Source organism: Xiphophorus couchianus, chromosome 3, assembly GCF_001444195.1.
Source record: "Xiphophorus couchianus chromosome 3, X_couchianus-1.0, whole genome shotgun sequence".
In the NCBI taxonomy this organism is placed as follows: Eukaryota; Metazoa; Chordata; class Actinopteri; order Cyprinodontiformes; family Poeciliidae; genus Xiphophorus; species Xiphophorus couchianus.
Genome location: NC_040230.1, coordinates 14,326,310 through 14,347,590, shown reverse-complemented (window position 1 = coordinate 14,347,590; position 21,281 = coordinate 14,326,310). Strand labels below are relative to the sequence as shown.

The 21,281-nt window shown below is 37.6% G+C and overlaps 1 protein-coding gene across 4 annotated transcripts; it reads left to right on the top strand.

Moving 5' to 3' along the window:
* The first annotated feature begins 998 nt into the window (after window positions 1-998).
* On the top strand, window positions 999-20,661 carry arnt (aryl hydrocarbon receptor nuclear translocator). Of its 4 annotated transcripts, none has more exons than XM_028012615.1 (20): window positions 999-1,286; window positions 1,865-1,955; window positions 2,047-2,085; window positions 5,951-6,001; window positions 6,878-7,091; window positions 8,742-8,955; window positions 9,033-9,135; window positions 9,222-9,287; window positions 9,398-9,483; window positions 9,579-9,655; window positions 10,674-10,808; window positions 10,882-10,956; window positions 12,350-12,501; window positions 12,729-12,845; window positions 13,836-13,929; window positions 15,374-15,555; window positions 16,904-17,090; window positions 17,902-18,076; window positions 18,751-18,890; window positions 18,987-20,661. In XM_028012615.1, exons 1-20 carry the CDS (start codon window positions 1,250-1,252, stop codon window positions 19,065-19,067), a joined length of 2,316 nt encoding a protein of 771 aa, XP_027868416.1. In that variant the 5' UTR covers window positions 999-1,249; the 3' UTR covers window positions 19,068-20,661. The 4 variants fall into 4 exon arrangements, with proteins under 4 accessions (XP_027868416.1, XP_027868415.1, XP_027868418.1 ...); XM_028012614.1 differs by having other exon boundaries at window positions 1,000-1,286; window positions 17,899-18,076; XM_028012616.1 differs by having other exon boundaries at window positions 1,240-1,354; window positions 17,899-18,076.
* The last annotated feature ends 620 nt before the right edge of the window (window positions 20,662-21,281 follow it).

The window sequence follows — 21,281 nt, the reverse complement described above, 5'->3', positions numbered from 1 at the left end:
GCAACATTACACTTTAATTTATTTTTGGCAATCTAGTGTTTTAAAATTGAGTAGAGACATACAATGCTAACTGCATTTATTGGCATCCCTGCAACTCACAAACATTATCCCAAAGCCTTTGGAAAAGAAACAGAACCAGAGCATCACAGATCCTCTGCCATACCTTACAGCTTGAGGTGCTTTTTAACGTATTCATTCTTTGTATCACGCCAGATCAACTTAAAGTGGTTGTTGCAGAAAGGTTCAAACTTTAAACCACTTTTACTTTTTAAACGTTTGTCATGTTGCAACACAGATTTTCCTTGCTTTAACTCCTGAATGGAAATGTTGCTCTGGATTGTATTTATTTTAATTTTGTAGAAAACATTGATCGTTTTTCTTCCTCGCTACAGTTATATTTTGCTTTGGTTTGCCACATAAAATCGAAATAAATAAACTGAAGTTGCTACAAAAAAAGTTCAAGGAGAGTACTACAAGACAGCAATTTCATGCATATTTTCACCTACAGGTAGAATAACTAATTAGAAAGACTGTTATTGGACTAACATGCTATGTTGCTTTTTAAAAAAAAATTTTTTACCTTAATCTGCAAACTCACCAAAACATGTAAATTAATTTTAATTTGTATTTTTAATGATGAAAGTGTTCTTGGGTGTTTTGAAAGGCGTTGTCAAATAAAACGCGTTATTATTATAATTATTAAAACACGGCTGGTACAGAAAATAGTGTCACTAGCGCCCCCTTCATTTCCGGAATGCAATGGTCCCATTTCCATATAAGGTATGAGACTGACAGTAGTCCGTCCCCGCCCCTTTCTGTTTGCTGCAGCGAGGTGTACTTGGGTCCTTCTCGAAAATTTGGGCTTCCCAATATTACGTCACTAGTGGCTTTCTAAGTGGTGTCCAATGAGAAGCGTGAAAAACAAATACGTTATTAGTATCCATCTGACTAGCGTCCAATAGGAATCGGAGAAAGAAATGCAGTTTGAGACGCCATCTTACATAGAAAGGGGGGTTTAAACGGGTTGAAAACAGGAAAACGGGGGTAGTGACAGGGATTAATTATCACTTTGGAATCGTGTGTGAAAATTTCCCGTAGCTTTGAAGTACCATCAGTCATGGCTCTGGGTCTTTTTAAGGAAAAGTGAGAGAAATCCGCACTGGTCGGCCCGAAGTCAGCTTAGTCAGTGGGGGAGAGAGGGCGGAGAGTTAGATGATTTTTTTTCCGCTGTAAAAGAAGTTATTTGTTTATGTTGTTCAACGCGGATATGTCCTCTTCAAATCCAGGTAAGGAGAAGTCAAAGTCAAGTTGACAGCTAAGCTACAGGACCCTGCAGTTGTTAATCCATTTTGAGGTATTTCTATCAGTACTTCTTATGTAAACACTTATCTAAAGATAGCGTGACAGCAAATGCTAAGTTAGCTTAGCATAGAGGCTAATGCTAAGGTAAGCCTAGCTGATCGTTGCACAAGAAGTTGGCAGCTTACTGGCTTCTAGTGCCTTTAATTAAAATGCCTGTCGCGTAGTTTAAATAGATTTAAATTGAATATATTTGCACGGCTAGCATATTGGAGACAATAAAATAAATCTATTTTGACTTAGCTGCTCTCAGTTAACTCCCTCCAGATGTTGTGTATTTCTAATGTTATTTGTAGCTGTCGAGCTAGTCATGTGTCGCGATATCTCTGCTATCAAACGGTCTTAATCAAGAGTAAATTGTCGTTGATTTGGGGGTTAATTTCAGAGTCTTTTAAGCGTGTGGTCCTACTGGAGGTACAGTTTCATTTTCAGCGGTGTAAGCATAAAAGGAAATCACCTGTCATCTCCGCTACATTGAGTCTGTCCGTCGCTGTGTTATTAATAGACCTAGCAGACCATAGTCTGGATATGGGAGCAAGTGGGACCCAGAACGGCGGTGCTGGTGGACCGAAGGGGACCAACAAAAGACGGGCAGCGTAAGTCCTTCACTAGAAATGTCCTGTAGCTGCTCTCCTCATTCTTCTGAGGACCAACCATAAATATCCCATCTTATACTTCACATTACAGGCAGGACTTTGATGACGATGACGGAAGCAAGATGATAAGGTATTTATCTGTCAGTTTTTTGTCAAGTCGTTTTCAGTCATTAACTGTGGACCAGAATCAGGCCTGAGCCGGTCTTGTGCGCTATTCGGTTCCCCTGCGAAAATCTGTTCCCCCTGTGTCGGGAGCGCGCATTACAGCCGGAGAGGCGGATCTGACCATTTTCACGGCGCTTCTGATCGATTTCTCGGTAAAAACAACTCAGTTAATCATGTCAAGCTTGTAACATTTAGTTTAATCGGCAGCTATTGTTTACAAAATTGTAAAAATAATTAAATAAACGAGGTCTTTTTACGCTGTTTTGTGTTATTTTAAACGCCAAGAGAATCGGTCTTTTTCTAACTTTTGTCACTTACGCCTGACAGAAATAAAAGTCAGTCAACACTTAGTGTGTATTTATAATTTTTCATTGCTGATATAAGACGATTGCTGAAAGCATGGCATAATTATTAAGACTTCCTGAAAAGACGAAAGCGTGGACTTTCTGGTAAATCCCGTTCTAATGTAAAATATGACAGATTACTGTAGTAAGGGCATTTCTAGTATACTGCAGGCTATCACACATAACAATTTTTGAGAATTTGGCAACAGTTGCCCTTTATTCCCAAACGTTATGGGGGGAGGAGAGTAGAGAATGAATATTTCAGCTGCCTGAAATAACCTGTTCCCCTCCATAACATGGGAACAAATTAATTCACCAACAAGGCCTTAACTCTGTTTATTCCTCTTATCATCAACAATAAATCCTGTGAATTTGGTAACATTTGCTCTTTATTTGACAAAGTTATGAGGGGGGAACCATATATTTCAGCTGCCTGAAATAATCTGTTCCCCTCCATAACATGGGAACAAATTAATTCACCAACAAGGCCTTAACTCTGTTTATTCCTCTTATCATCAACAATAAATCCTGTGAATTTGGTAACATTTGCTCTTTATTTGACAAAGTTATGAGGGGGGAACCATATATTTCAGCTGCCTGAAATAATCTGTTCCCCTCCATAACATGGGAACAAATTAATTCACCAACAAGGCCTTAACTCTGTTTATTCCTCTTATCATCAACAATAAATCCTGTGAATTTGGTAACATTTGCTCTTTATTTGACAAAGTTATGAGGGGGGAACCATATATTTCAGCTGCCTGAAATAACCTGTTCCCCCTCCATAACATGGGAAAAAATAAGCAAACCCTGTGAATTTTGAAACTGTTGGTCATTATTTGTCTATATATCGTTTGAAGCAATTAATTATTTGATATTTTGAAATCTAAGATGGTTATAATAAATATTACTGTTGATGTGATTTGATGTGAAATTCACAGGATTTATTGTTGATGATAAGAGGAATAAACAGAGTTAAGGCCTTGTTGGTGAATTAATTTGTTCCCATGTTATGGAGGGGAACAGATTATTTCAGGCAGCTGAAATATATGGTTCCCCCCTCATAACTTTGTCAAATAAAGAGCAAATGTTACCAAATTCACAGGATTTATTGTTGATGATAAGAGGAATAAACAGAGTTAAGGCCTTGTTGGTGAATTAATTTGTTCCCATGTTATGGAGGGGAACAGATTATTTCAGGCAGCTGAAATATATGGTTCCCCCCTCATAACTTTGTCAAATAAAGAGCAAATGTTACCAAATTCACAGGATTTATTGTTGATGATAAGAGGAATAAACAGAGTTAAGGCCTTGTTGGTGAATTAATTTGTTCCCATGTTATGGAGGGGAACAGGTTATTTCAGGCAGCTGAAATATTCATTCTCTACTCTCCTCCCCCCATAACGTTTGGGAATAAAGGGCAACTGTTGCCAAATTCTCAAAAATTGTTATGTGTGATAGCCTGCAGTATACTAGAAATGCCCTTACTACAGTAATCTGTCATATTTTACATTAGAACGGGATTTACCAGAAAGTCCACGCTTTCGTCTTTTCAGGAAGTCTTAATAATTATGCCATGCTTTCAGCAATCGTCTTATATCAGCAATGAAAAATTATAAATACACACTAAGTGTTGACTGACTTTTATTTCTGTCAGGCGTAAGTGACAAAAGTTAGAAAAAGACCGATTCTCTTGGCGTTTAAAATAACACAAAACAGCGTAAAAAGACCTCGTTTATTTAATTATTTTTACAATTTTGTAAACAATAGCTGCCGATTAAACTAAATGTTACAAGCTTGACATGATTAACTGAGTTGTTTTTACCGAGAAATCGATCAGAAGCGCCGTGAAAATGGTCAGATCCGCCTCTCCGGCTGTAATGCGCGCTCCCGACACAGGGGGAACAGATTTTCGCAGGGGAACCGAATAGCGCACAAGACCGGTTCAGCTCCACTTGATCACAATCTAGATAACTGGAGACTATCAGATGCATTCTAGGAAGACAGATGAGATTGTGATTGATTTCATATTACTAGTGTAGAGATTTCGAAACTGTGCAGTAAAACACCAAATATATACGGCTTCCTTAATTCTCTAATTAGAGTTTTGTGCCAGATTTCTTGTTGCTGGTTTTGTAAAGCTTTGACGTGCCTGTACAACTCTTGTGACTCTAGCGGTTGTAAGACCTTCAAATAGTGTTTTTTTTTCTGGCTTAATGAGTAGTCGTTAATTAGTTTGTTAGATCAGATAAAAGAAAAGAACTAGCTGTATTGTTCTGTAGTGGAGAAATTCACATGTACCAGCAGCAAAGTGTCAAGCAAGATGAGACGTGTAGATTCACAGAAAATTAAAAAAAAAAAAAAAACATACGCTGGGACTAACATGCAGTTGCAGTAAGGGACACATTTACACCTTTTAAAAATACAGTGCAGTTATTAGAAATGGCATATTTTAATGCAAAAAATGTACAGCTGAGTAGGATAATTAAGTGAAAGTTTTACTAAAATGTATAACAAAGAGAAAATTATCAAATTGGCATTGTAAAATGTAGGTAGTATCTTAATTTAGTGATTAGCATGCATAACATTATTAAGCATAAATAGCAGTTTTGGTGAGAATGTTAACCCTTTGGTTTCTGGACAGTTTGCCTCTCTATTTTATATCTATGAATTAAAATTTCATCCATTCCTACTCCAGTTTTATACCTGTAAATAAATAATTTGTCCTGATGTAGTTAAACTATGGCAAATCCATTTGTTTTTGGTTGTGGTTAAGTAACTTTATTGATCAAAGAGATTAAAAAATGCTTCACATCTAATTTAATATAGTCTGAAAACACTCTTTAATTTCTTCTTTGTGAAAATATGATAGATTATGAATCTATGTCTATTGACTCTCTCTACCCTCTTAATGGTAGATATGATTTGCTGATTTTTATATTCTATATGAATACATTGGAGCACAATAGTTAAGTATCTATGTGCAAAACATTTTTGAACTGATTGGAAGTTGAGTTGGGATGAAATTGAGCTTTGAAAGAACAAATTTATCAGGAAGTGTTCCCTCCCAGGCAGCAAATGTAAATGATCTAACCTCCAATGCTGCATGAATGCCTCCTTTAATAGGCATGAATTAAATAAATGATTTTGACAATATGAGCAGCTAACTGTTCACATATTTAGGTGCTGTATATTTCTGTTGATTTACAAGTTTCTGTGGCACAGAAGTAAGAGCTTTGCAATTTTAATATAAACATGGCTGCTACACAGACTGATGAGAATTAGTTCATGACCTTGGTTGCACCTCTTAAAGTGGTTGTTTGTCCACTGTTGACATTTATGCAGATGGGTTTTTTTCCATCTAGCCTAGAAAATGTCAAGGACACAGAACATGTGCGAGTCAGATTTGGCTTGGTGAAATGAAAATGTTCATGTTTGAATATCCTGAGCTGCTGTGTTAACAGTGTTTTCTTTCTGCTTTGTCAGATTTGATGATGAAACGGGAGGCTCCAGCAATGAAAAAGAGCGCTTTGCCAGGTACGGTGCTAAATCGGGAGAACAGGATGTGATTGGAGGCTGTTTATGGGATTCAATAAAAACAGCCATTACCCCCACTCTCTTTCCTACTTTAAGTTTTTGGGTTTTTTTCTCATTTTGTTATGTGTTGCACCTCTCTTTTTTTTATTTCGGTAGTAACTTCTGGGCCGGTGCTTTAGTAGGCTGGTTTTATTTCCAGGTTTCTGGAAGAAGATCAGAGTTTTGCAGATAAGGAAAAACTAGCCAGGTATGGCATGTAGCACCGAGGAAGATTCCCTCTCCCGCTTGTATCCATATTTATATGGAATGCAATGATCAGATACTATCCTGTCCTGCAGGGATCCCAGCACATTGTCATTTTGACAGCAAATTTGACAAAATTAACAGTACTTTTTTTTTTTTTTTGTCTCTCTGCATCTGTTTTGGTGCTTGTCAGAAAGGCAGCCGGTCGTCTCTCGCAGCCTGTCCTTGTGTTATGTGTCACTAACCACACTGCTCAGTCTGGGTCGTCTTTCACTCTGGTAATCCCTTTGGCTTGAGCAACTGTTCTTTGTCCCTTTTGTCTCCCTCCCTCTCAGGACGACTGAAGGGTCTTTCTCTTTCTGCACTTGCTGTCTTTAGTCACACAATCTGGCTTCCAAAGGCCAGACATTCTCTCTCTCTCACTTACAAATCTTCCACCGCACTCATTTATTTTATTATATTTTTACGCGTCCATGACTTCTCTTACATTCTTTCATTCCCAGCTCCTCTTCTTAGTTTCCACGATTATGTTGCAACTCCAAACTGCTCCACGTTGCCCATTTCCTCGTCTGTTTTCCCCATTTCAATCACTGCTTTTCTCTCCATTCCTACCAACCCATTTCTTTGCTCCAGGGAGAATCACAGTGAGATTGAGAGGCGGAGGCGGAACAAGATGTCTGCCTACATCGGAGAACTGTCGGACATGGTTCCCTCGTGCAGCGCGTTGGCACGGAAACCAGACAAGCTGACCATCCTGCGAATGGCAGTCTCTCACATGAAGTCTCTCAGAGGAAACGCCAATACTAATGCCGACGGGTCATACAAACCTTCTTTTCTCAGCGATCAGGTATGAAAATGGAAGCTGTGAAACACTGCATGCTTGGTCGACTTGTGTTCAAGCCACTAACCAACCACACGGTGTATATATACATCGGTTGTCACATGCAAATGTTTTTTACTGTTTAGTTGTAAAGCGTCATTTAATTAAGACAAAATCAACCCTACGAAGAACACAATTTCTTTTCTAGTCACATCACAAAATATTTTCACTATTGCTACTTGTTTATTATTAAATGTGCATGATTTCCTCAAATTTCCTCTTTTATTGCAGATTTTATGATCAGATCTTTAGCCATCCATTGAAGCTGTATAAGTAGCATGCCAACTGTTCATTTAGAGTTTAAACAGGGTCACTTTTAATTCAGTGAGGTTTCCTGCAGAACAGCTTCATTCACTGATGCATGCACCTGCAGAGCAGCCTATCCCACCTCTATCATTCCAGACAGAGGAAAGGCCAGCCAGACACAGAGAAGTGTCTAAGTAAGCTTAGGTTGCAGTAGAAATCTCCCAAGTTGCTCATCTTTCATTATGTTTTCAATGCCAGCTGCTCAACTTGATATCTGTGGCTCTTGTAATTTTATCTCCACTCAGTTTTTCTGTGGACTTTTTAAAAACATTTTAGTTATATTCTTGATTACACTCTACTTACAACCTGAGCCATTCAAGACGCAGATATCACAGGTTGGCTGCAGTTCACTCGCTGAGATCAGTCGATACAGAATAAAGGAAGACTGAAAGTAATACTGAAAAAGCTACTTGTTAATATTTTCACATCGTGGTCAGTTGTTATATATTCCATAGAGGTTTGAACTCCAGTTTTTTTCCCCTTCCCCCTGATGACTAAACAAAACAGAATTTATTTTTTAAAATTGTGTTGGGCGTCCAGAAAATATTTAAGGTAAACAAAGAAAAGGTTTTTGCTGCCTTGTGACTTTTTGCAAGACTTTTTTAACATTATAGCTCTCAGCATAAGCTAGTATGAGATTGTCAAGACATTATCTTAAATAATAGTTGTACCGTTTTACAGTATCATGATATTAGTAGTTATTTAACATGATTTAACTGCAATTTCTATTTATAAAAGAAACACAAGTATTAATACTGCTGCAAAAACAATTTCTGTCATTAAAGTTCTAATAATGTTATGTTAATGTTAGCTGTATTTAAACATGTTTATTGTGCAGAGTATTCTCCTCTTCATAGTTTCCCAGCTGTATGTCACCTTAATAAGAATAACACTGTTTTTCACAACTCAAAATATTCCCAAACATCCAAACGTATTTTCGTGTGAGCAAAGGTATCCATATGACAGCCTCGGCTTAAGTAGATGACTGATGGTGTGCAGCAGCAGGTGTGGGTGGGGCGCTAACTGTGCTGCTTTATGCTCCAGAAAACTCTGGTTACTCCTGTTATTTTTCTGGTATCACACTGAAAAGAGTTAAATCATAGGAATGGAATAGTTTACAGTTTTCTTCAACTTAGAACTGACCCATGCTCAGGTGAAAACAAGCACATGTTGATCCCGTGGAAGCAGCACACGATCATAAATAATCTAGATTGATGTAGATTATAGGCTAACTTTGTTTGCTTTTGTAATATTTTCAACTTCCTCGACTTCTACGTGCTATTAATTTATTATTTTTTTTGTTTTCCACAGGAACTTAAGCACCTCATTTTGGAAGCAGCGGACGGCTTCCTGTTCGTGGTATCATGCGAGACGGGCCGTGTTGTTTACGTCTCGGACTCGGTCACACCTGTACTTAACCAGTTGCAGTCTGAATGGCTGGGATCTTCTCTTTATGATCAGCTCCACCCAGACGACACAGAAAAGCTCAGGGAGCAGCTCTCCACTTCGGAGAACAACAACACGGGTATTGTAAGACGTAAAAAGCCTTTTCAAGGTGAAAAAATAAAAATGTTAACTTCTCAGCTTCCTGTGCTTTTAAAGGGAGGATGTTGGACCTGAAGACAGGAACTGTGAAAAAGGAGAGTCAGCAGTCATCAGCTAGAATGACAATGGGGGCGCGCCGATCATTCATCTGCAGAATGAGGTTAGACTTGCACGTTATAAATAAATCAAATGACTTTTTGTGCAAAGCTTGATGCTTGGATATGTACTACAATGGTCTTTGTGCAGGTGTGGAACATGCCCAGTGGAACCAATGTCTATGAACAGGCTCAGCTTTTTCAGGAGTAGGAACAGGTGAGCAGACACTCACATTTCTGTTCGAATTAGTGCAGATTGGATCCATGTTAACAGTAAACTGAACTTCAGTTGTAAATAGGCTTTTTGTGTTTCTTGTTTCACACCAGGAATGGTTTAGGAACACCCAAGGAAGGGGAACCCCAGTACGTTGTGGTCCACTGTACAGGATACGTTAAATCCTGGCCCCCCGCGGGTAAATCAAGCAAATATCGATTTGCTTGTGATAAATGTCACAATATTTAATAGTGGATTTAATTTGTTCTGTTTTGGTTATTATTTGTATTTCAGGTGTATCATTAACAGACGATGAAGCAGACAACAATCAGGGGAGTCGCTACTGTCTAGTTGCCATTGGGAGATTACAGGTATGAAACAACATAGATGGCTATAAACTTTTCTCTCAAAGGTAATTTTAAAGGCAATATGTTACATGACAGATTAAATAAAAAATATTTCAGACGGATTAAGAATAAAGTTAATGTAATTGTTTTGAAATATATTAATTTTACGTTATTGAAGCTTTCATAAAATAAATCATGAACAATTATTAATGTTCCTAAAAGTTCCTAAAGTCTGAGAACATTTAGTTTTTTTTAACAAAGATTTGTAATGAAATAACCTCATGAAACTAAACAAGCAGAACTGAAAATGTATCTTGCTTATAGACATTGTTTTTTTGGTTTTTTTCTTGAAGCAATAATATAGTATGAAACTTTGTCGTAGAGATGACCTAAGCAGAAATTTGTTCTAAACAGCTTTAAAATGCTATAAAATAATAAACAAATCTCCTTCTGGATCATTATTTCTTGTGCTTCTCAGCAGCAGATATGCTGCAGATCAGAAAGATCTGAGACAATTTTTCTGCAGCAACAAGTCGTAAACTTGGCCGTTTGATGCAGTCAATCTTTGCAAGCCATTTTATGTTTGGCTTGCAAAGAGAGGCATGTTTATGTCTATGTTTAAGACCTTTACAAGCTTTTGAAATCACACAATTGTTTCTTTTATTAGTCGGGATAACAAATAGCATACACTAACATTTACAGGATAAGCTAATCTGTGATTTCTGTTGCTGGATGAGCTTTCGGTTGCATAAAACAGTAGAAACAGTAAATAATTATAATGCCATGAAGAACATGGTTTGGGCATTTTATTTATAACTATATAGCTGGTTCTTTAGAAACTCCTACGCTGGTATTTAGACATTGGGGGGAAAATCCTAATTTGCTAGATCAACAAAGCAATTTTTCCGAGAAAATTAGCAAAGTTATTACGGCAGGTAGAGAAAGTTGGGCTTAGAGACTCTGATATGGATCAGGAAATCCCTGCTTTGTTGTCCTGGGTTGCTGTGTTCTGCTTTTCATTACCTCTCCCCATTTTCTGCAGGTCACCTGTTGCCCTGGTGACACAGACCTAAACAGCATCAGCGTTCCTGTAGAGTTCATCTCCCGCCACAACTGCCAGGGCATGTTCACCTTCGTAGATCATCGCTGCTTGACCTCGATCGGCTACCAGCCCCAGGTAAACCATCACCTCCATTAAAATATCTTCAACTTTATTTTAAACCAATTAAAGTTTTGTTTCTGTATCGCAGGAATTACTGGGGAAGAATATTCTAGATTTTTCACACCCTGAAGACCAGGGTTTGCTGAGAGACAGTTTTGACCAGGTACTAAAAATATCTTGCATTTTGATCTCACTTCATTTTTTAAAAATTCTTGTTCCTGTTACTACATTTGTGCCTTTTAAGAGTAATATACTTTAAGAGTATATACTTTAAGAGTATTGTAATAATACCTATTGTAATACATTTTAAATATATACTGTTGCAATTTGGTAAACTTGTGCAAATTGGAAAACTAATTTTTCTCCTTTCATATAAACTTGAACTTCCCATTTTGGTTTTTCTTACTGACGAGTATATCAGATGCTCGTCTTATGAGACGTTTCCCTTTAATCGTGGTCAGCATGTCTCTGTGTTCATCGAGGAAGCTGGAAAAATTACAGATTGCGTAAATATACTGGTGCAATTCAATTAATTAGAATACCTTTGAAAAGTTTAAGTAATTCAGCCCAAGAAGTGACTCTTGTACACACAGTGATATATTTCAAGCATTTTTCAGTTGGTTTTTAAATATGGATTGCATTCATTACAAGTCTCCAGCTTCCCAGAACATTTGAATAATCCATAAGACCAATAAAAAAAAAAAGAAAAGGGGATTTTCTTTAATACAGACATGATGAAGTCATGGGGAAGAATGCTGATTCGGCTACTGTGTCACTAAGCCCTCCCAAAAGGAAGAAAAGCCACAGAGGCTGTTAGAGAAGAGTCTTTAAGTACATGCAAATGGAAAGTTGCATGGAAGAAAAAAAGTGTTTTTCTTTAATAAGGACTACAGTTGTAGGAACTTTGAATCTTGGATAACTCTTAAAACACGAGTCAAACTCGAGTGCCGGGGGCCAAATCCAGCCCACCGTAAGTTTTTATGTGGTCCTCTAGGCTCTAAAGGAGCCACATAAACAGAACCTACATGATAAGATGTGTGCTTAAATATTACTTTATCAAGCAAATCAAATCTGTTTATCTGTTTACAGTCAATTTGAAAAGATTTTCAGTCTTATGTAGTTTCTACAGAAACCGTTATTTATTAATATTTCAATTGCTGGTTAATGAGTTTTATCAATATATTCTGCCAAAACCGGACCTTTGAGGGTGTTCATGATCATGATGTGGACTAAAATATAAATGATTCACATTTCTTTCTTAAACATCGTTTTCGGTTTTTTATTTATTTCAAGAAACAAAATCTTGGATTTTAATTGGCTGTACTCATGAAACTGAAATGAATGCGTTACATATGTCACTGTGTAAGTATTGCATCTTCAGGAAGTTATTTTTTTGGATTGAGTTAATGACATTTACTTTTCAGCAGATTTCTAATTTGCATTTAAAAATGAAAATTCTTGAAATAAATCTAAAGCATAAAAATGATTTCTTACAAATGAGCGTTTTTTAATGATTCTGCTGTTGGATGGGTTGACGGTTCGGTTTGCGTCCTCAGGTGGTTAAGCTGAAAGGCCAGGTTCTGTCGGTCATGTTTCGGTTCCGGGCCAAAACGAGAGACTGGATGCTGATGAGAACGAGCTCCTTCACCTTCCAGAACCCCTTTTCAGAGGAGATCGAGTACATCATCTGTACCAATGTCAATGTCAAGTGAGTAACACGCGCTGCCAGATTACTCAACTGAATAGATAGTGAAAAAGTGGAAGTTATGAAATGTTGGCTGTTGTGAAATGTTGGCTTTGTTTGGATGCATATCGATTTCCCTCAGTCCCCAGTTCCTCCTAAGCTTCAAACTCAACGTCTTGATAAAAACCAAACTCTGATCATTCTCTCCCAACACTTCTGCTCTTCATCCAACAATGATTGTTGGGCATCAGAAACTCAACCCAGGACCCTCTCACTCTCATCTCCTCCCCCGGGGCTCCAATGCCCCTGGCTCAGAGCAGCCCAAACGGCCATCCTGTTGTGCTCAGCCCAGGCCCGATGGCCGCCAGGTGAGATCGGGCCTGAAGAGCCTTTCCTCCCACCTTAAGGGAGCGCGAGGGGCGGCTGCTTTCTGGGAGTCTGTAGCTGTCTGTAGCAGGCTAAAGTTCTTCTAATTTTTGGTTTCTCATTTTCCGTTCTGGGTGACTCTTCCTCCCTTCCTTCATTTGTATTGAGCTTTAATAACTGCATTTAAAAAAAAAAAAAAAAAAAAGAAGAAGCATGTCTTATCAAGCTTTACATGTAGTTCTCAGACAAACCTTTTATAGAAGTGGTGTAGCATCTCAGTTAGGGCTGGGCAATAAATTGATTTCATTGATTAATCAAATTTTTTGCTTTTTTGAAGATTTAATTTTTGGAAAATCTGGATTTTATTTTTCACCAATCCACTTATTTGGTGTCCATAATTCAGAGTGATGTCAGCACACCCAAGGTTGGCCATCTTGTTTGACAAGCGTCTTTTTTTATAGCTAAGTTTAAGTTCAAGTCAACTCTTTGGCAAAATATAAGACTCAGGCTAGTTTTTTTTTAAATGAGAATAAAGTCATAATGTTACAAGAACAGTCGTATCATAAGAAAGTTGAAATATTACGAGAATAAAGTTGTAATTTTGAGAACTCCAACACAAAAAGTAACCTAAAATTAATTATCCAAGCTTTCTTCTTAAAACAACTATTTTCTTGTAATTTTAGGGCATTCTTCTGATAAAATAGCATCTTTATTCTGCTAATATTATGACTATATTCCTTTGCATAACTCACAGAAGGGATGATTGAAACAAGATTTTATTTTTAAGCCGTATCACCCAGCCCTAACCTCAGTTATAAATGTGTTTAACAGACTTTCTCTTCACCTCTCCTGTGATTGTTTATGATTACCGGTGGCGGGTTGCGGTGTTTGGGGATTTCTCGCTCATCAGTGAAGGGAAGGAAAAAAAAACAAATGAGTTAATTCCCGGTGGACAGCAATCAGAAGTCCTTTTTTTGTGTTTGTTTTTTCAGACAGCTACAACAGCAGCAGCAGCAGGCCGATCTGGAGGGAGGGGCAACAAGAGATGGGATGTATGAGGCGGGACCAATCAATATCCAGCAACAGGTACGGAGCACTGACGGCTACAATTCTCAATCAGTTTCCGCAAGATATCACCAATATCCCCTTTCAACACAGGGTTGGTTTCATTAATAACGTCTCAAATTGCCTGATGAAACTTCACCTTAAATGTGCTGTTTCTGAAAGGAGACCTATTACACAAAATTCACATTTCGCTTGTGTTTTTATACGTTCTTTTGGGTCTTTCCAAAAACGGCCAAAGCTCTTAAAAAGAACAAATAAAAGCAGGGTTTTTTTTGTGTGTAATAAGTTGATGTTTTTTGGAGTCTGGAAAGTGAGCCATTTCAAAAACCTCCTGTATGCAGAGTCACAACCGGATCACTGCGCCATTACCTAGCAATCCCAGCCCGTCACCTAGCAACCAGAGCAGCATGTAATGGTCAGCTTGATTTTCTGCTTTTTGCGACGTTCGATAGCTGCTGGAAAAGACAAATGTTTTGCTGTTGACTTACCATCCAAAAACCACTTGCTTCAAACTTGTTGGTTGGGTAGGAGGCTCCACTTCTGCTTTTCAAAGATGTACAGATGTATAACTGCGCATCTGTTTGCAGCCATTTTCACTGTGAGAGTGTAAACATTGAGTTGGGACCATCAACAACTTATTTGGATTTAAAGTGATAAGATGCCCTAAAACAACTGAAAGGAGCTCAAAACAGAGCTGATCAGTCTGTTTATAATAAACAATGTTTGCAAAGGCTGTTTAGACCTGAACATCTAGTGAATGTTGTCACCATGTTTGAGTAAGAGTCATGGAAAAACACTGTGCTCTATAAAGTAACCCTGTCACAACTCTGATGATTCGGCAAACTGATAACTGGTTCTGGACTCTGATACGGCCGCCTCTTGTAGTCACTCTGAGCAAGCAGATTTGCGCAGCCACAGACTATTAAACGAAAATATAACACTCATTTTACAAAAAAATCCTAGGATATTTAAAACAAACACATTTACCTTGAAGAGTGCAACTTTTATTTTTGTATTTTTCTAACTACAAATTGACATGTGCAGTGTTGTTCTTGTGGAGTGTTACAGCAATATTTACGGTGAAATGTTGTCACCTTTCAAAACTATGAACATTGCATGCAAATTTTAGACAAGAATCCAGAACTAACTATATTTGTCACAGTCTGAATTCCTGTTATCATTTAACAAGTCTAAAATTTGCTTTGGTCGATGCAGCGGGATGATTGGTTCAATATTTCTTAGTCTGCTTGATTTAGACCAGAGATTTAAGATTTATTACCAAATAAATTTAGATTGTTTATTCAAAATAAATTAATAACCTTAATAGAAAAATTGCAATTTAATGTGTCATTTAAATATTTGTCCCCATAAATAGTCACATTTTGATTCAATCTAACAGATCACAATTTTTATCCGCCGTTTTAAGCCCATATTGGAACTTTTTGTTGTTGTTTTGTTGTTTCAGATGCCGGTGCAGCCAGTGGTAGCGGTGGGGCCGGACCACAGCAAAACCATAGAGAAGCAGGAGATCTATCCGCCCATCTTCCCAGGGTCAGATCAGACCAAGGGCATGCCGACCAACTCGACGCCTTCCACTCAGATTTACACCAACAACTTTTCTGCTGGTCGCTCCAATGACTCATACAGGTGGGTGTCTTTTGTATAAACAAGCGTGTCTGCGTGTTTACGTGCACATTTTGTTCTCAACCTCCAGAAAATTAACTGCTTGCTTTTTGCCCAATGGGAGCTTTGCAAATGACCTGGTGTCTGAAAACGCATTATTTCCTGTGAATGTGCTGTGGAAAGATTTATTAGACTGATATGTTTTTAACCTGCCAGAGAGTTTTCATGTCTGGACCTTTGCACATATAAGAGTGAACTAGGCTTGGCTCTTTGTTTGAAATTGGTTCATTTGTAAGGAAAACTGTCAGTTCTGCCAGTGTGCCTTTGCTCATAGTTATTGATTTAGTGGAGGTTCTTACCCAAAGCAACTTAAAAATGAGAAATAATATGTAGCAGACACCTTCTATCAGAAGACAGCAGAACAGGTTAAGAAGAACAGCAGCACAGTGACAAACAGAGCAAATATAGCGACACAAAGAAACGGAATAAAGAATAAAAATACTGTACATTAAGGGCAAAATTTCAACATTAAAACTGTATGGTTATAAAAAAAATGGTGTACTTCAGTCCAGAGGAATGTGCAAGTGAGCTTAATTTAAAAATGTACGAACGGTTCATATCTATTTGAGCGTTAAGACAAATCATTTACAAATGCGAGGCAGCTATTGTGTTGGTTTTAAGGATGAAATAAGACGGAAAAACAACAAAATCAGTTCAAACTAAGACGGATGATAAAAATTACAGCTTCACCAACTAGTTTATGAGGCTGATTTCCAAACATGAATTTCTTATAAAGTTTGTACGGTCCATTATTTCTTTTTGCACCCCTAAAAATGCAAACACTATTTCCCAGAATGTTTTTCATAAGATTCTTTCAAGCTAACAAATGTCCCAGCTCTGTCTAACTTTGTAATTCAGCAAGAAAAACTCTGATTTCCTATTTAATCAGAAATAGGAAATCAGGTTTAGCTAAATCTGGTTTAAGCTAAATCATTGTAGCTAAACCTTTCTATGGTAATTAGTTATTCGTATGGGTAGCAGAGGCAACGTCACACTGTATGAGAGAGGTGTTTCTGCGATGCAACTCTGTAGAGAGGACACTCCAGCTTTTTTATCTCTGTTAGCATAAGTAACGATGAACATCTTTGGGTCTGTTGGCTTCATGCATGTGAAGTCAATGGAGAGTTGGCGGCTTCTAAACAGCTATCATTGTCTATCCTCCCCAATGATAGCTGTACCGATATTGTAAGAACTTCCACTGTCAATATACCTCATAAAACATAAGTAAGCACATTATTTTAGATGATGATTATTTTTATGTTTCAGGGAAGCCAGGTACCAGGGTTCTCAATCCTGCTTATTGTCTTTGCAGACCAGTCGCTATGCCGCCACAGATGACACAGCCGGCGCACTCGGCACCGCAGATGCTGCCTCACATGCCTCGCCAAAATGGCGCCCCGCAGTCTGTTACCCCATCAAGCACTAACAGCCCCCTCCATGGACCGTCAGGAGGATGGCCTGCACCAGGACCTGCAGGCAGGCCGCAGTTCAGTAACCAGGTAACCCAGCAGCTTTCTGTTCCTCCTTGTTTTGTTCCATAACTTTAGTCTTTAATTGGTTTCTTGTATTTATTTTTCTTGTTGGTCCTTGAACCGGGATTCATACAAGGGCTTGAAATTCCTGAAAATTCTTGAATTTCAGTTGGTTGTTTTCAAGGCTTGGAAAGTGCTTGATTTCTGTATTTAAGTCCTTAAAGTGCTTCATATTCAAACTACACAGTTTAGCAATGAAGTCCAATGTAACGTTTGATTAACACCCTAAAATTGAAAAGCGTTTCTTACCAAAGTAAACCAGATATTTTCATACACCTAAAAAAAGGACAGACATTTTTTTCTTTCTCACTGTCTGAAGTTAAATCAGACTAAACTTTACTTATTTCAGGTTAAATCTATTCGATAAATGCCAGAAAACTTAGCAATAATGTATTTTATTTTGAATATTCATTCGTGTAATTTAAATAACAGTTTGCTTATATTTTATATGTTAAACATTATTGGAATTGGGGGAACTTTTTTGTTTTCATACCAGTCAGGTGTATAGTGTGTGAGACATTTCAAAACATGTAATTTTTTGTGCTTTAGTTTTTCTTGTTCCTGATACAGAATCTAAGCTATTATCACAATACATTATTAATAACAGTAATAAGTCACATTATAGTGAATTGAAACTGTCTTCTTTAGGTCATTTGTGTTGTTTTTATCTCCAATGTGTGTTTCTGGATAAGTTTGAAATCTTACCTTAAATGTTTGAAATGTTTGTTTGTGGGAACCCCGTTGACCAAAGCCGGCCCGTTTCTGCTCTAACCAGCAGGTTGCTCCGCAGGCAGCAAAGACGATGTCTCAGCAGTTTCCTCCAATCGGAGGATTCGGAGGCGGCTCTTCTAACACCTTCAGCCAGATACCCACCGGTGCCGCTCCCACCCCCACCAACGGCACAAACTACCCTCAGATGAATCCCCGCACCAGCCTCAACACCAACGGCTACGGTAGGCCGTAGAAACTAGTGGCAATTTATGAGAGCAACCAAATTAGACTGCACAATACCTGCAAATAAAAGGTCTTTTGCTACTTTCGACTATTTCAATTATAAAACACCCCATATCTAATGGCTTCTGACTTTTCTGCCTAGGCCTGTCACAATTACAAATTTTGTGGGGTGATAAATTCTTAAAAATTACTTTTATTAATGACAATATTGTCATTTTATGAACATTTTCAAGTGATATCATAATAGCGTAATCATGCAATTTTACCCTCCTTAAGAAGAGAAAAAACAATTAACACTGAAACGTTTTAAATATCCAAAATAAAAAAAAGCATAAATGAAATGGAAATTTTACCATAATATAATGGATTATGAAATCAGTAAACAAAATTTCCCTTCAAAAAATATAAATCATTAGGCTCATACAGAGAAAACAGGCCAAACTACCAATTAGGACTTTAGGAAGTATTGAGCTCATTTCAATTTATCATGTGATTAATTGATTTATTTCTAATTGCATCAGGTTTATTTCTTTACTCTTCCATCCTCCTCAATTTGAGTTTTACCACTAACGTTATTCTGGTGCATAAATGGAGCCGGTTTTGGTAATATTTCATGTTTAGTGCATAAGTGTGTGATGCTCTCGAGTCTCACCAGTCTGTGCTCTGCTTTTAGACACTTCCCAGTCTGGAGGCCAGTTTCCACCTCGAGTGACGGAGGGGGTGTGGCCTCAGTGGCCGGGCCAGCAGCAGCATCCTCAGAACAACAGAGAGCAGCATCCTCACGCTCAGGGAAACCAGCAGGACATATTTCCTGTGAGTAATGACAACTTACTCTATATTACAAACCTCCCTCTTTTCTGCTGTCTCTAGAAATAATGTCGTTCTTCTGTTTTATTTGTTTGGTTTTAGGATGTGTTGTCTATGCTAGACCAGCCTGCCGCCTTTAACAGTGACGACTTTGAGATCGCCATCTACCCGCCGTACGAGTGACCAGCGCTACGCCTCTCTTCTTCCTCCCCTGGGTGAATTTTTCCTTCACATCTTCTGCTCCTGAACTCTTCCTCCTCCTCACAGTGGCAGTCTTCCCTTTCTTTCTGTGGCCTCGCTGTAAGTCAGGTAAAGAGGAAGGGATATTTTACTGCACCTAAATTAAGTAGAAAGTGAAAGAATAACATTATAAAAAAAACAGAGATATTATTTTCACAATATTCCAATCATTGTAAGAGATTGCTGCAGCTAGCACTACCCAAAGCTCCATACCGGTGTTGTAGATATGTGATATTAGTATTTTTGAATAGAAAGATATAAGACGCACAATCGCACCACCACATGTGGATGGACTGCACAAAAAAAGAAAAAGAAAATACACTCTGCCACTCTTTGAAAACACACACACACAGATAAAATGGCCTTTTATTGCAACATGTCAGTGATTTTTCTCAGGATTACTAGAATATTTTCCTATTTTACTCCTTAGCAGGTATACTAAGTATTTCAGAGAATGATTTAAAACCTTGGAAAATAGCAGTAATATATATGTTCATTTAATTAGATTTTTTTTTTTTATTCATTATGAATCCACAGCATGTATTTGCATGATTTACAGCGTTAAATATTCTGCAGATCTATATGTAATTTAACGTATACATGGCTGACTTCACCTATAAAAGTTTCTTTACCCATTGAGTTACTTTGACAACACATGTGGACGGCACCATATCTTTTATTCAGTCTCTCTGCTGGCTTTTTATTTTACATTTTTTCATTGCTGATACACGACTACAGCCCCCATGTGTGCGACTTTGTAAGATTTATGCATAATTAACAAAAGGTTGTTGGGTATCTGCCTTGTGTCATTTACCCTACATTTGGGGGCTTTTTGTACTCCTTTTGTAAAAGAAATGTATATGTATAAAAAAAATAATCAGCAGCAATAATTGACAGACAGGATTCATATATTTTTAAAGCCATTTTTACCTTTCTTTTTAATGTTTTAAAATGCAGAGATGTGATTGTAATCTTCGGATTTTAATTATGCTTCTTGAGTATTTTATTGAGCTATTCGTCGCTTCTCTCGCGTTGCTGTTTTACGGTTAGATCAGGGTATTCAAGCAAGTGGACCTAAATGTGAGAATGTACAAACAGGTTATTTTGTTTCTGCCTCAGTGTTTTTCTCTTTTTGTTCATGATGTTTGGGTGAGGACTCAACTTTTGCCAACAGGATGTGTTTTGGACAGCTTTCACAGTGGAGCAACGCGAGATAAACATCTTTCACTTTTAAAATGTTGAATTTGAGGTTAAGTGTTTTATTCTTCCTTGTCTGTGTGTAACATTCACACACTTGTAAAAGCAGACTATGTAATTGCAGTGTAGATAATTGAGTGTTTTCTGAGCTTCCAAAGGATGGCATGTTGGTGATTTGTGTTCGTTCTTTGATGATTTTTGTGTTCAAAGCAACCGATTACTCTGTATACAGGTTTATTTTTCACTCTTAGAAACACAAATATATAAATATACTGTATATGTTTATGAAATTTTAAGAGAAATATTTGTTGTTTTTTGTATTAAATTGTTATATTGTCAAGACCGAAGGGCTTGGTGGTTTTTGTTCTTTTTGAGCACCACATTTTCACAAAATGTTTTATAATGGAAAGTTTGTATATATTTAGAGAGATGGAGATACAGCACAATTCATATAAAAATAAAAGGAAAAAGGAAAACTGCACTTAAAAATTTCATTAAAAATAATATGAATATGCAATTGTTGCATAATCAAATTCAAACCAAGTAAATGGCTACGACACAGGGTTGGTCAATAAATCAGTAATCTATATTGTGATAGACGTGATGGTTCTGGTCCAATATTCAATATATAGAATATTCGCTGAACTCTGATGCAGAACCGCACAGCATTCTGGGAGATGTAGGCAGAGGAAAGGCTTTAGTGGCTCAACTCTTACAGTGACTTAAGCAATGTGTATGGCATCACCTAACTTGGTCTTTGGTTGCCTAGCAACAACTTGTTAAATCACTTGCTGCCTCAGCCTCATGACTTAAAAATAAAAAAGAATAATGGCACAAAATGAAAACTGGATAAAATAGAAAAGGCCATGCCACCAGTTTGGAAATATTTCAAATATTTCCGTCATTGCAAAAATCCCACACAAAAAGTATGAGAAATTCATGCAGAAAACGGTTAGCAAT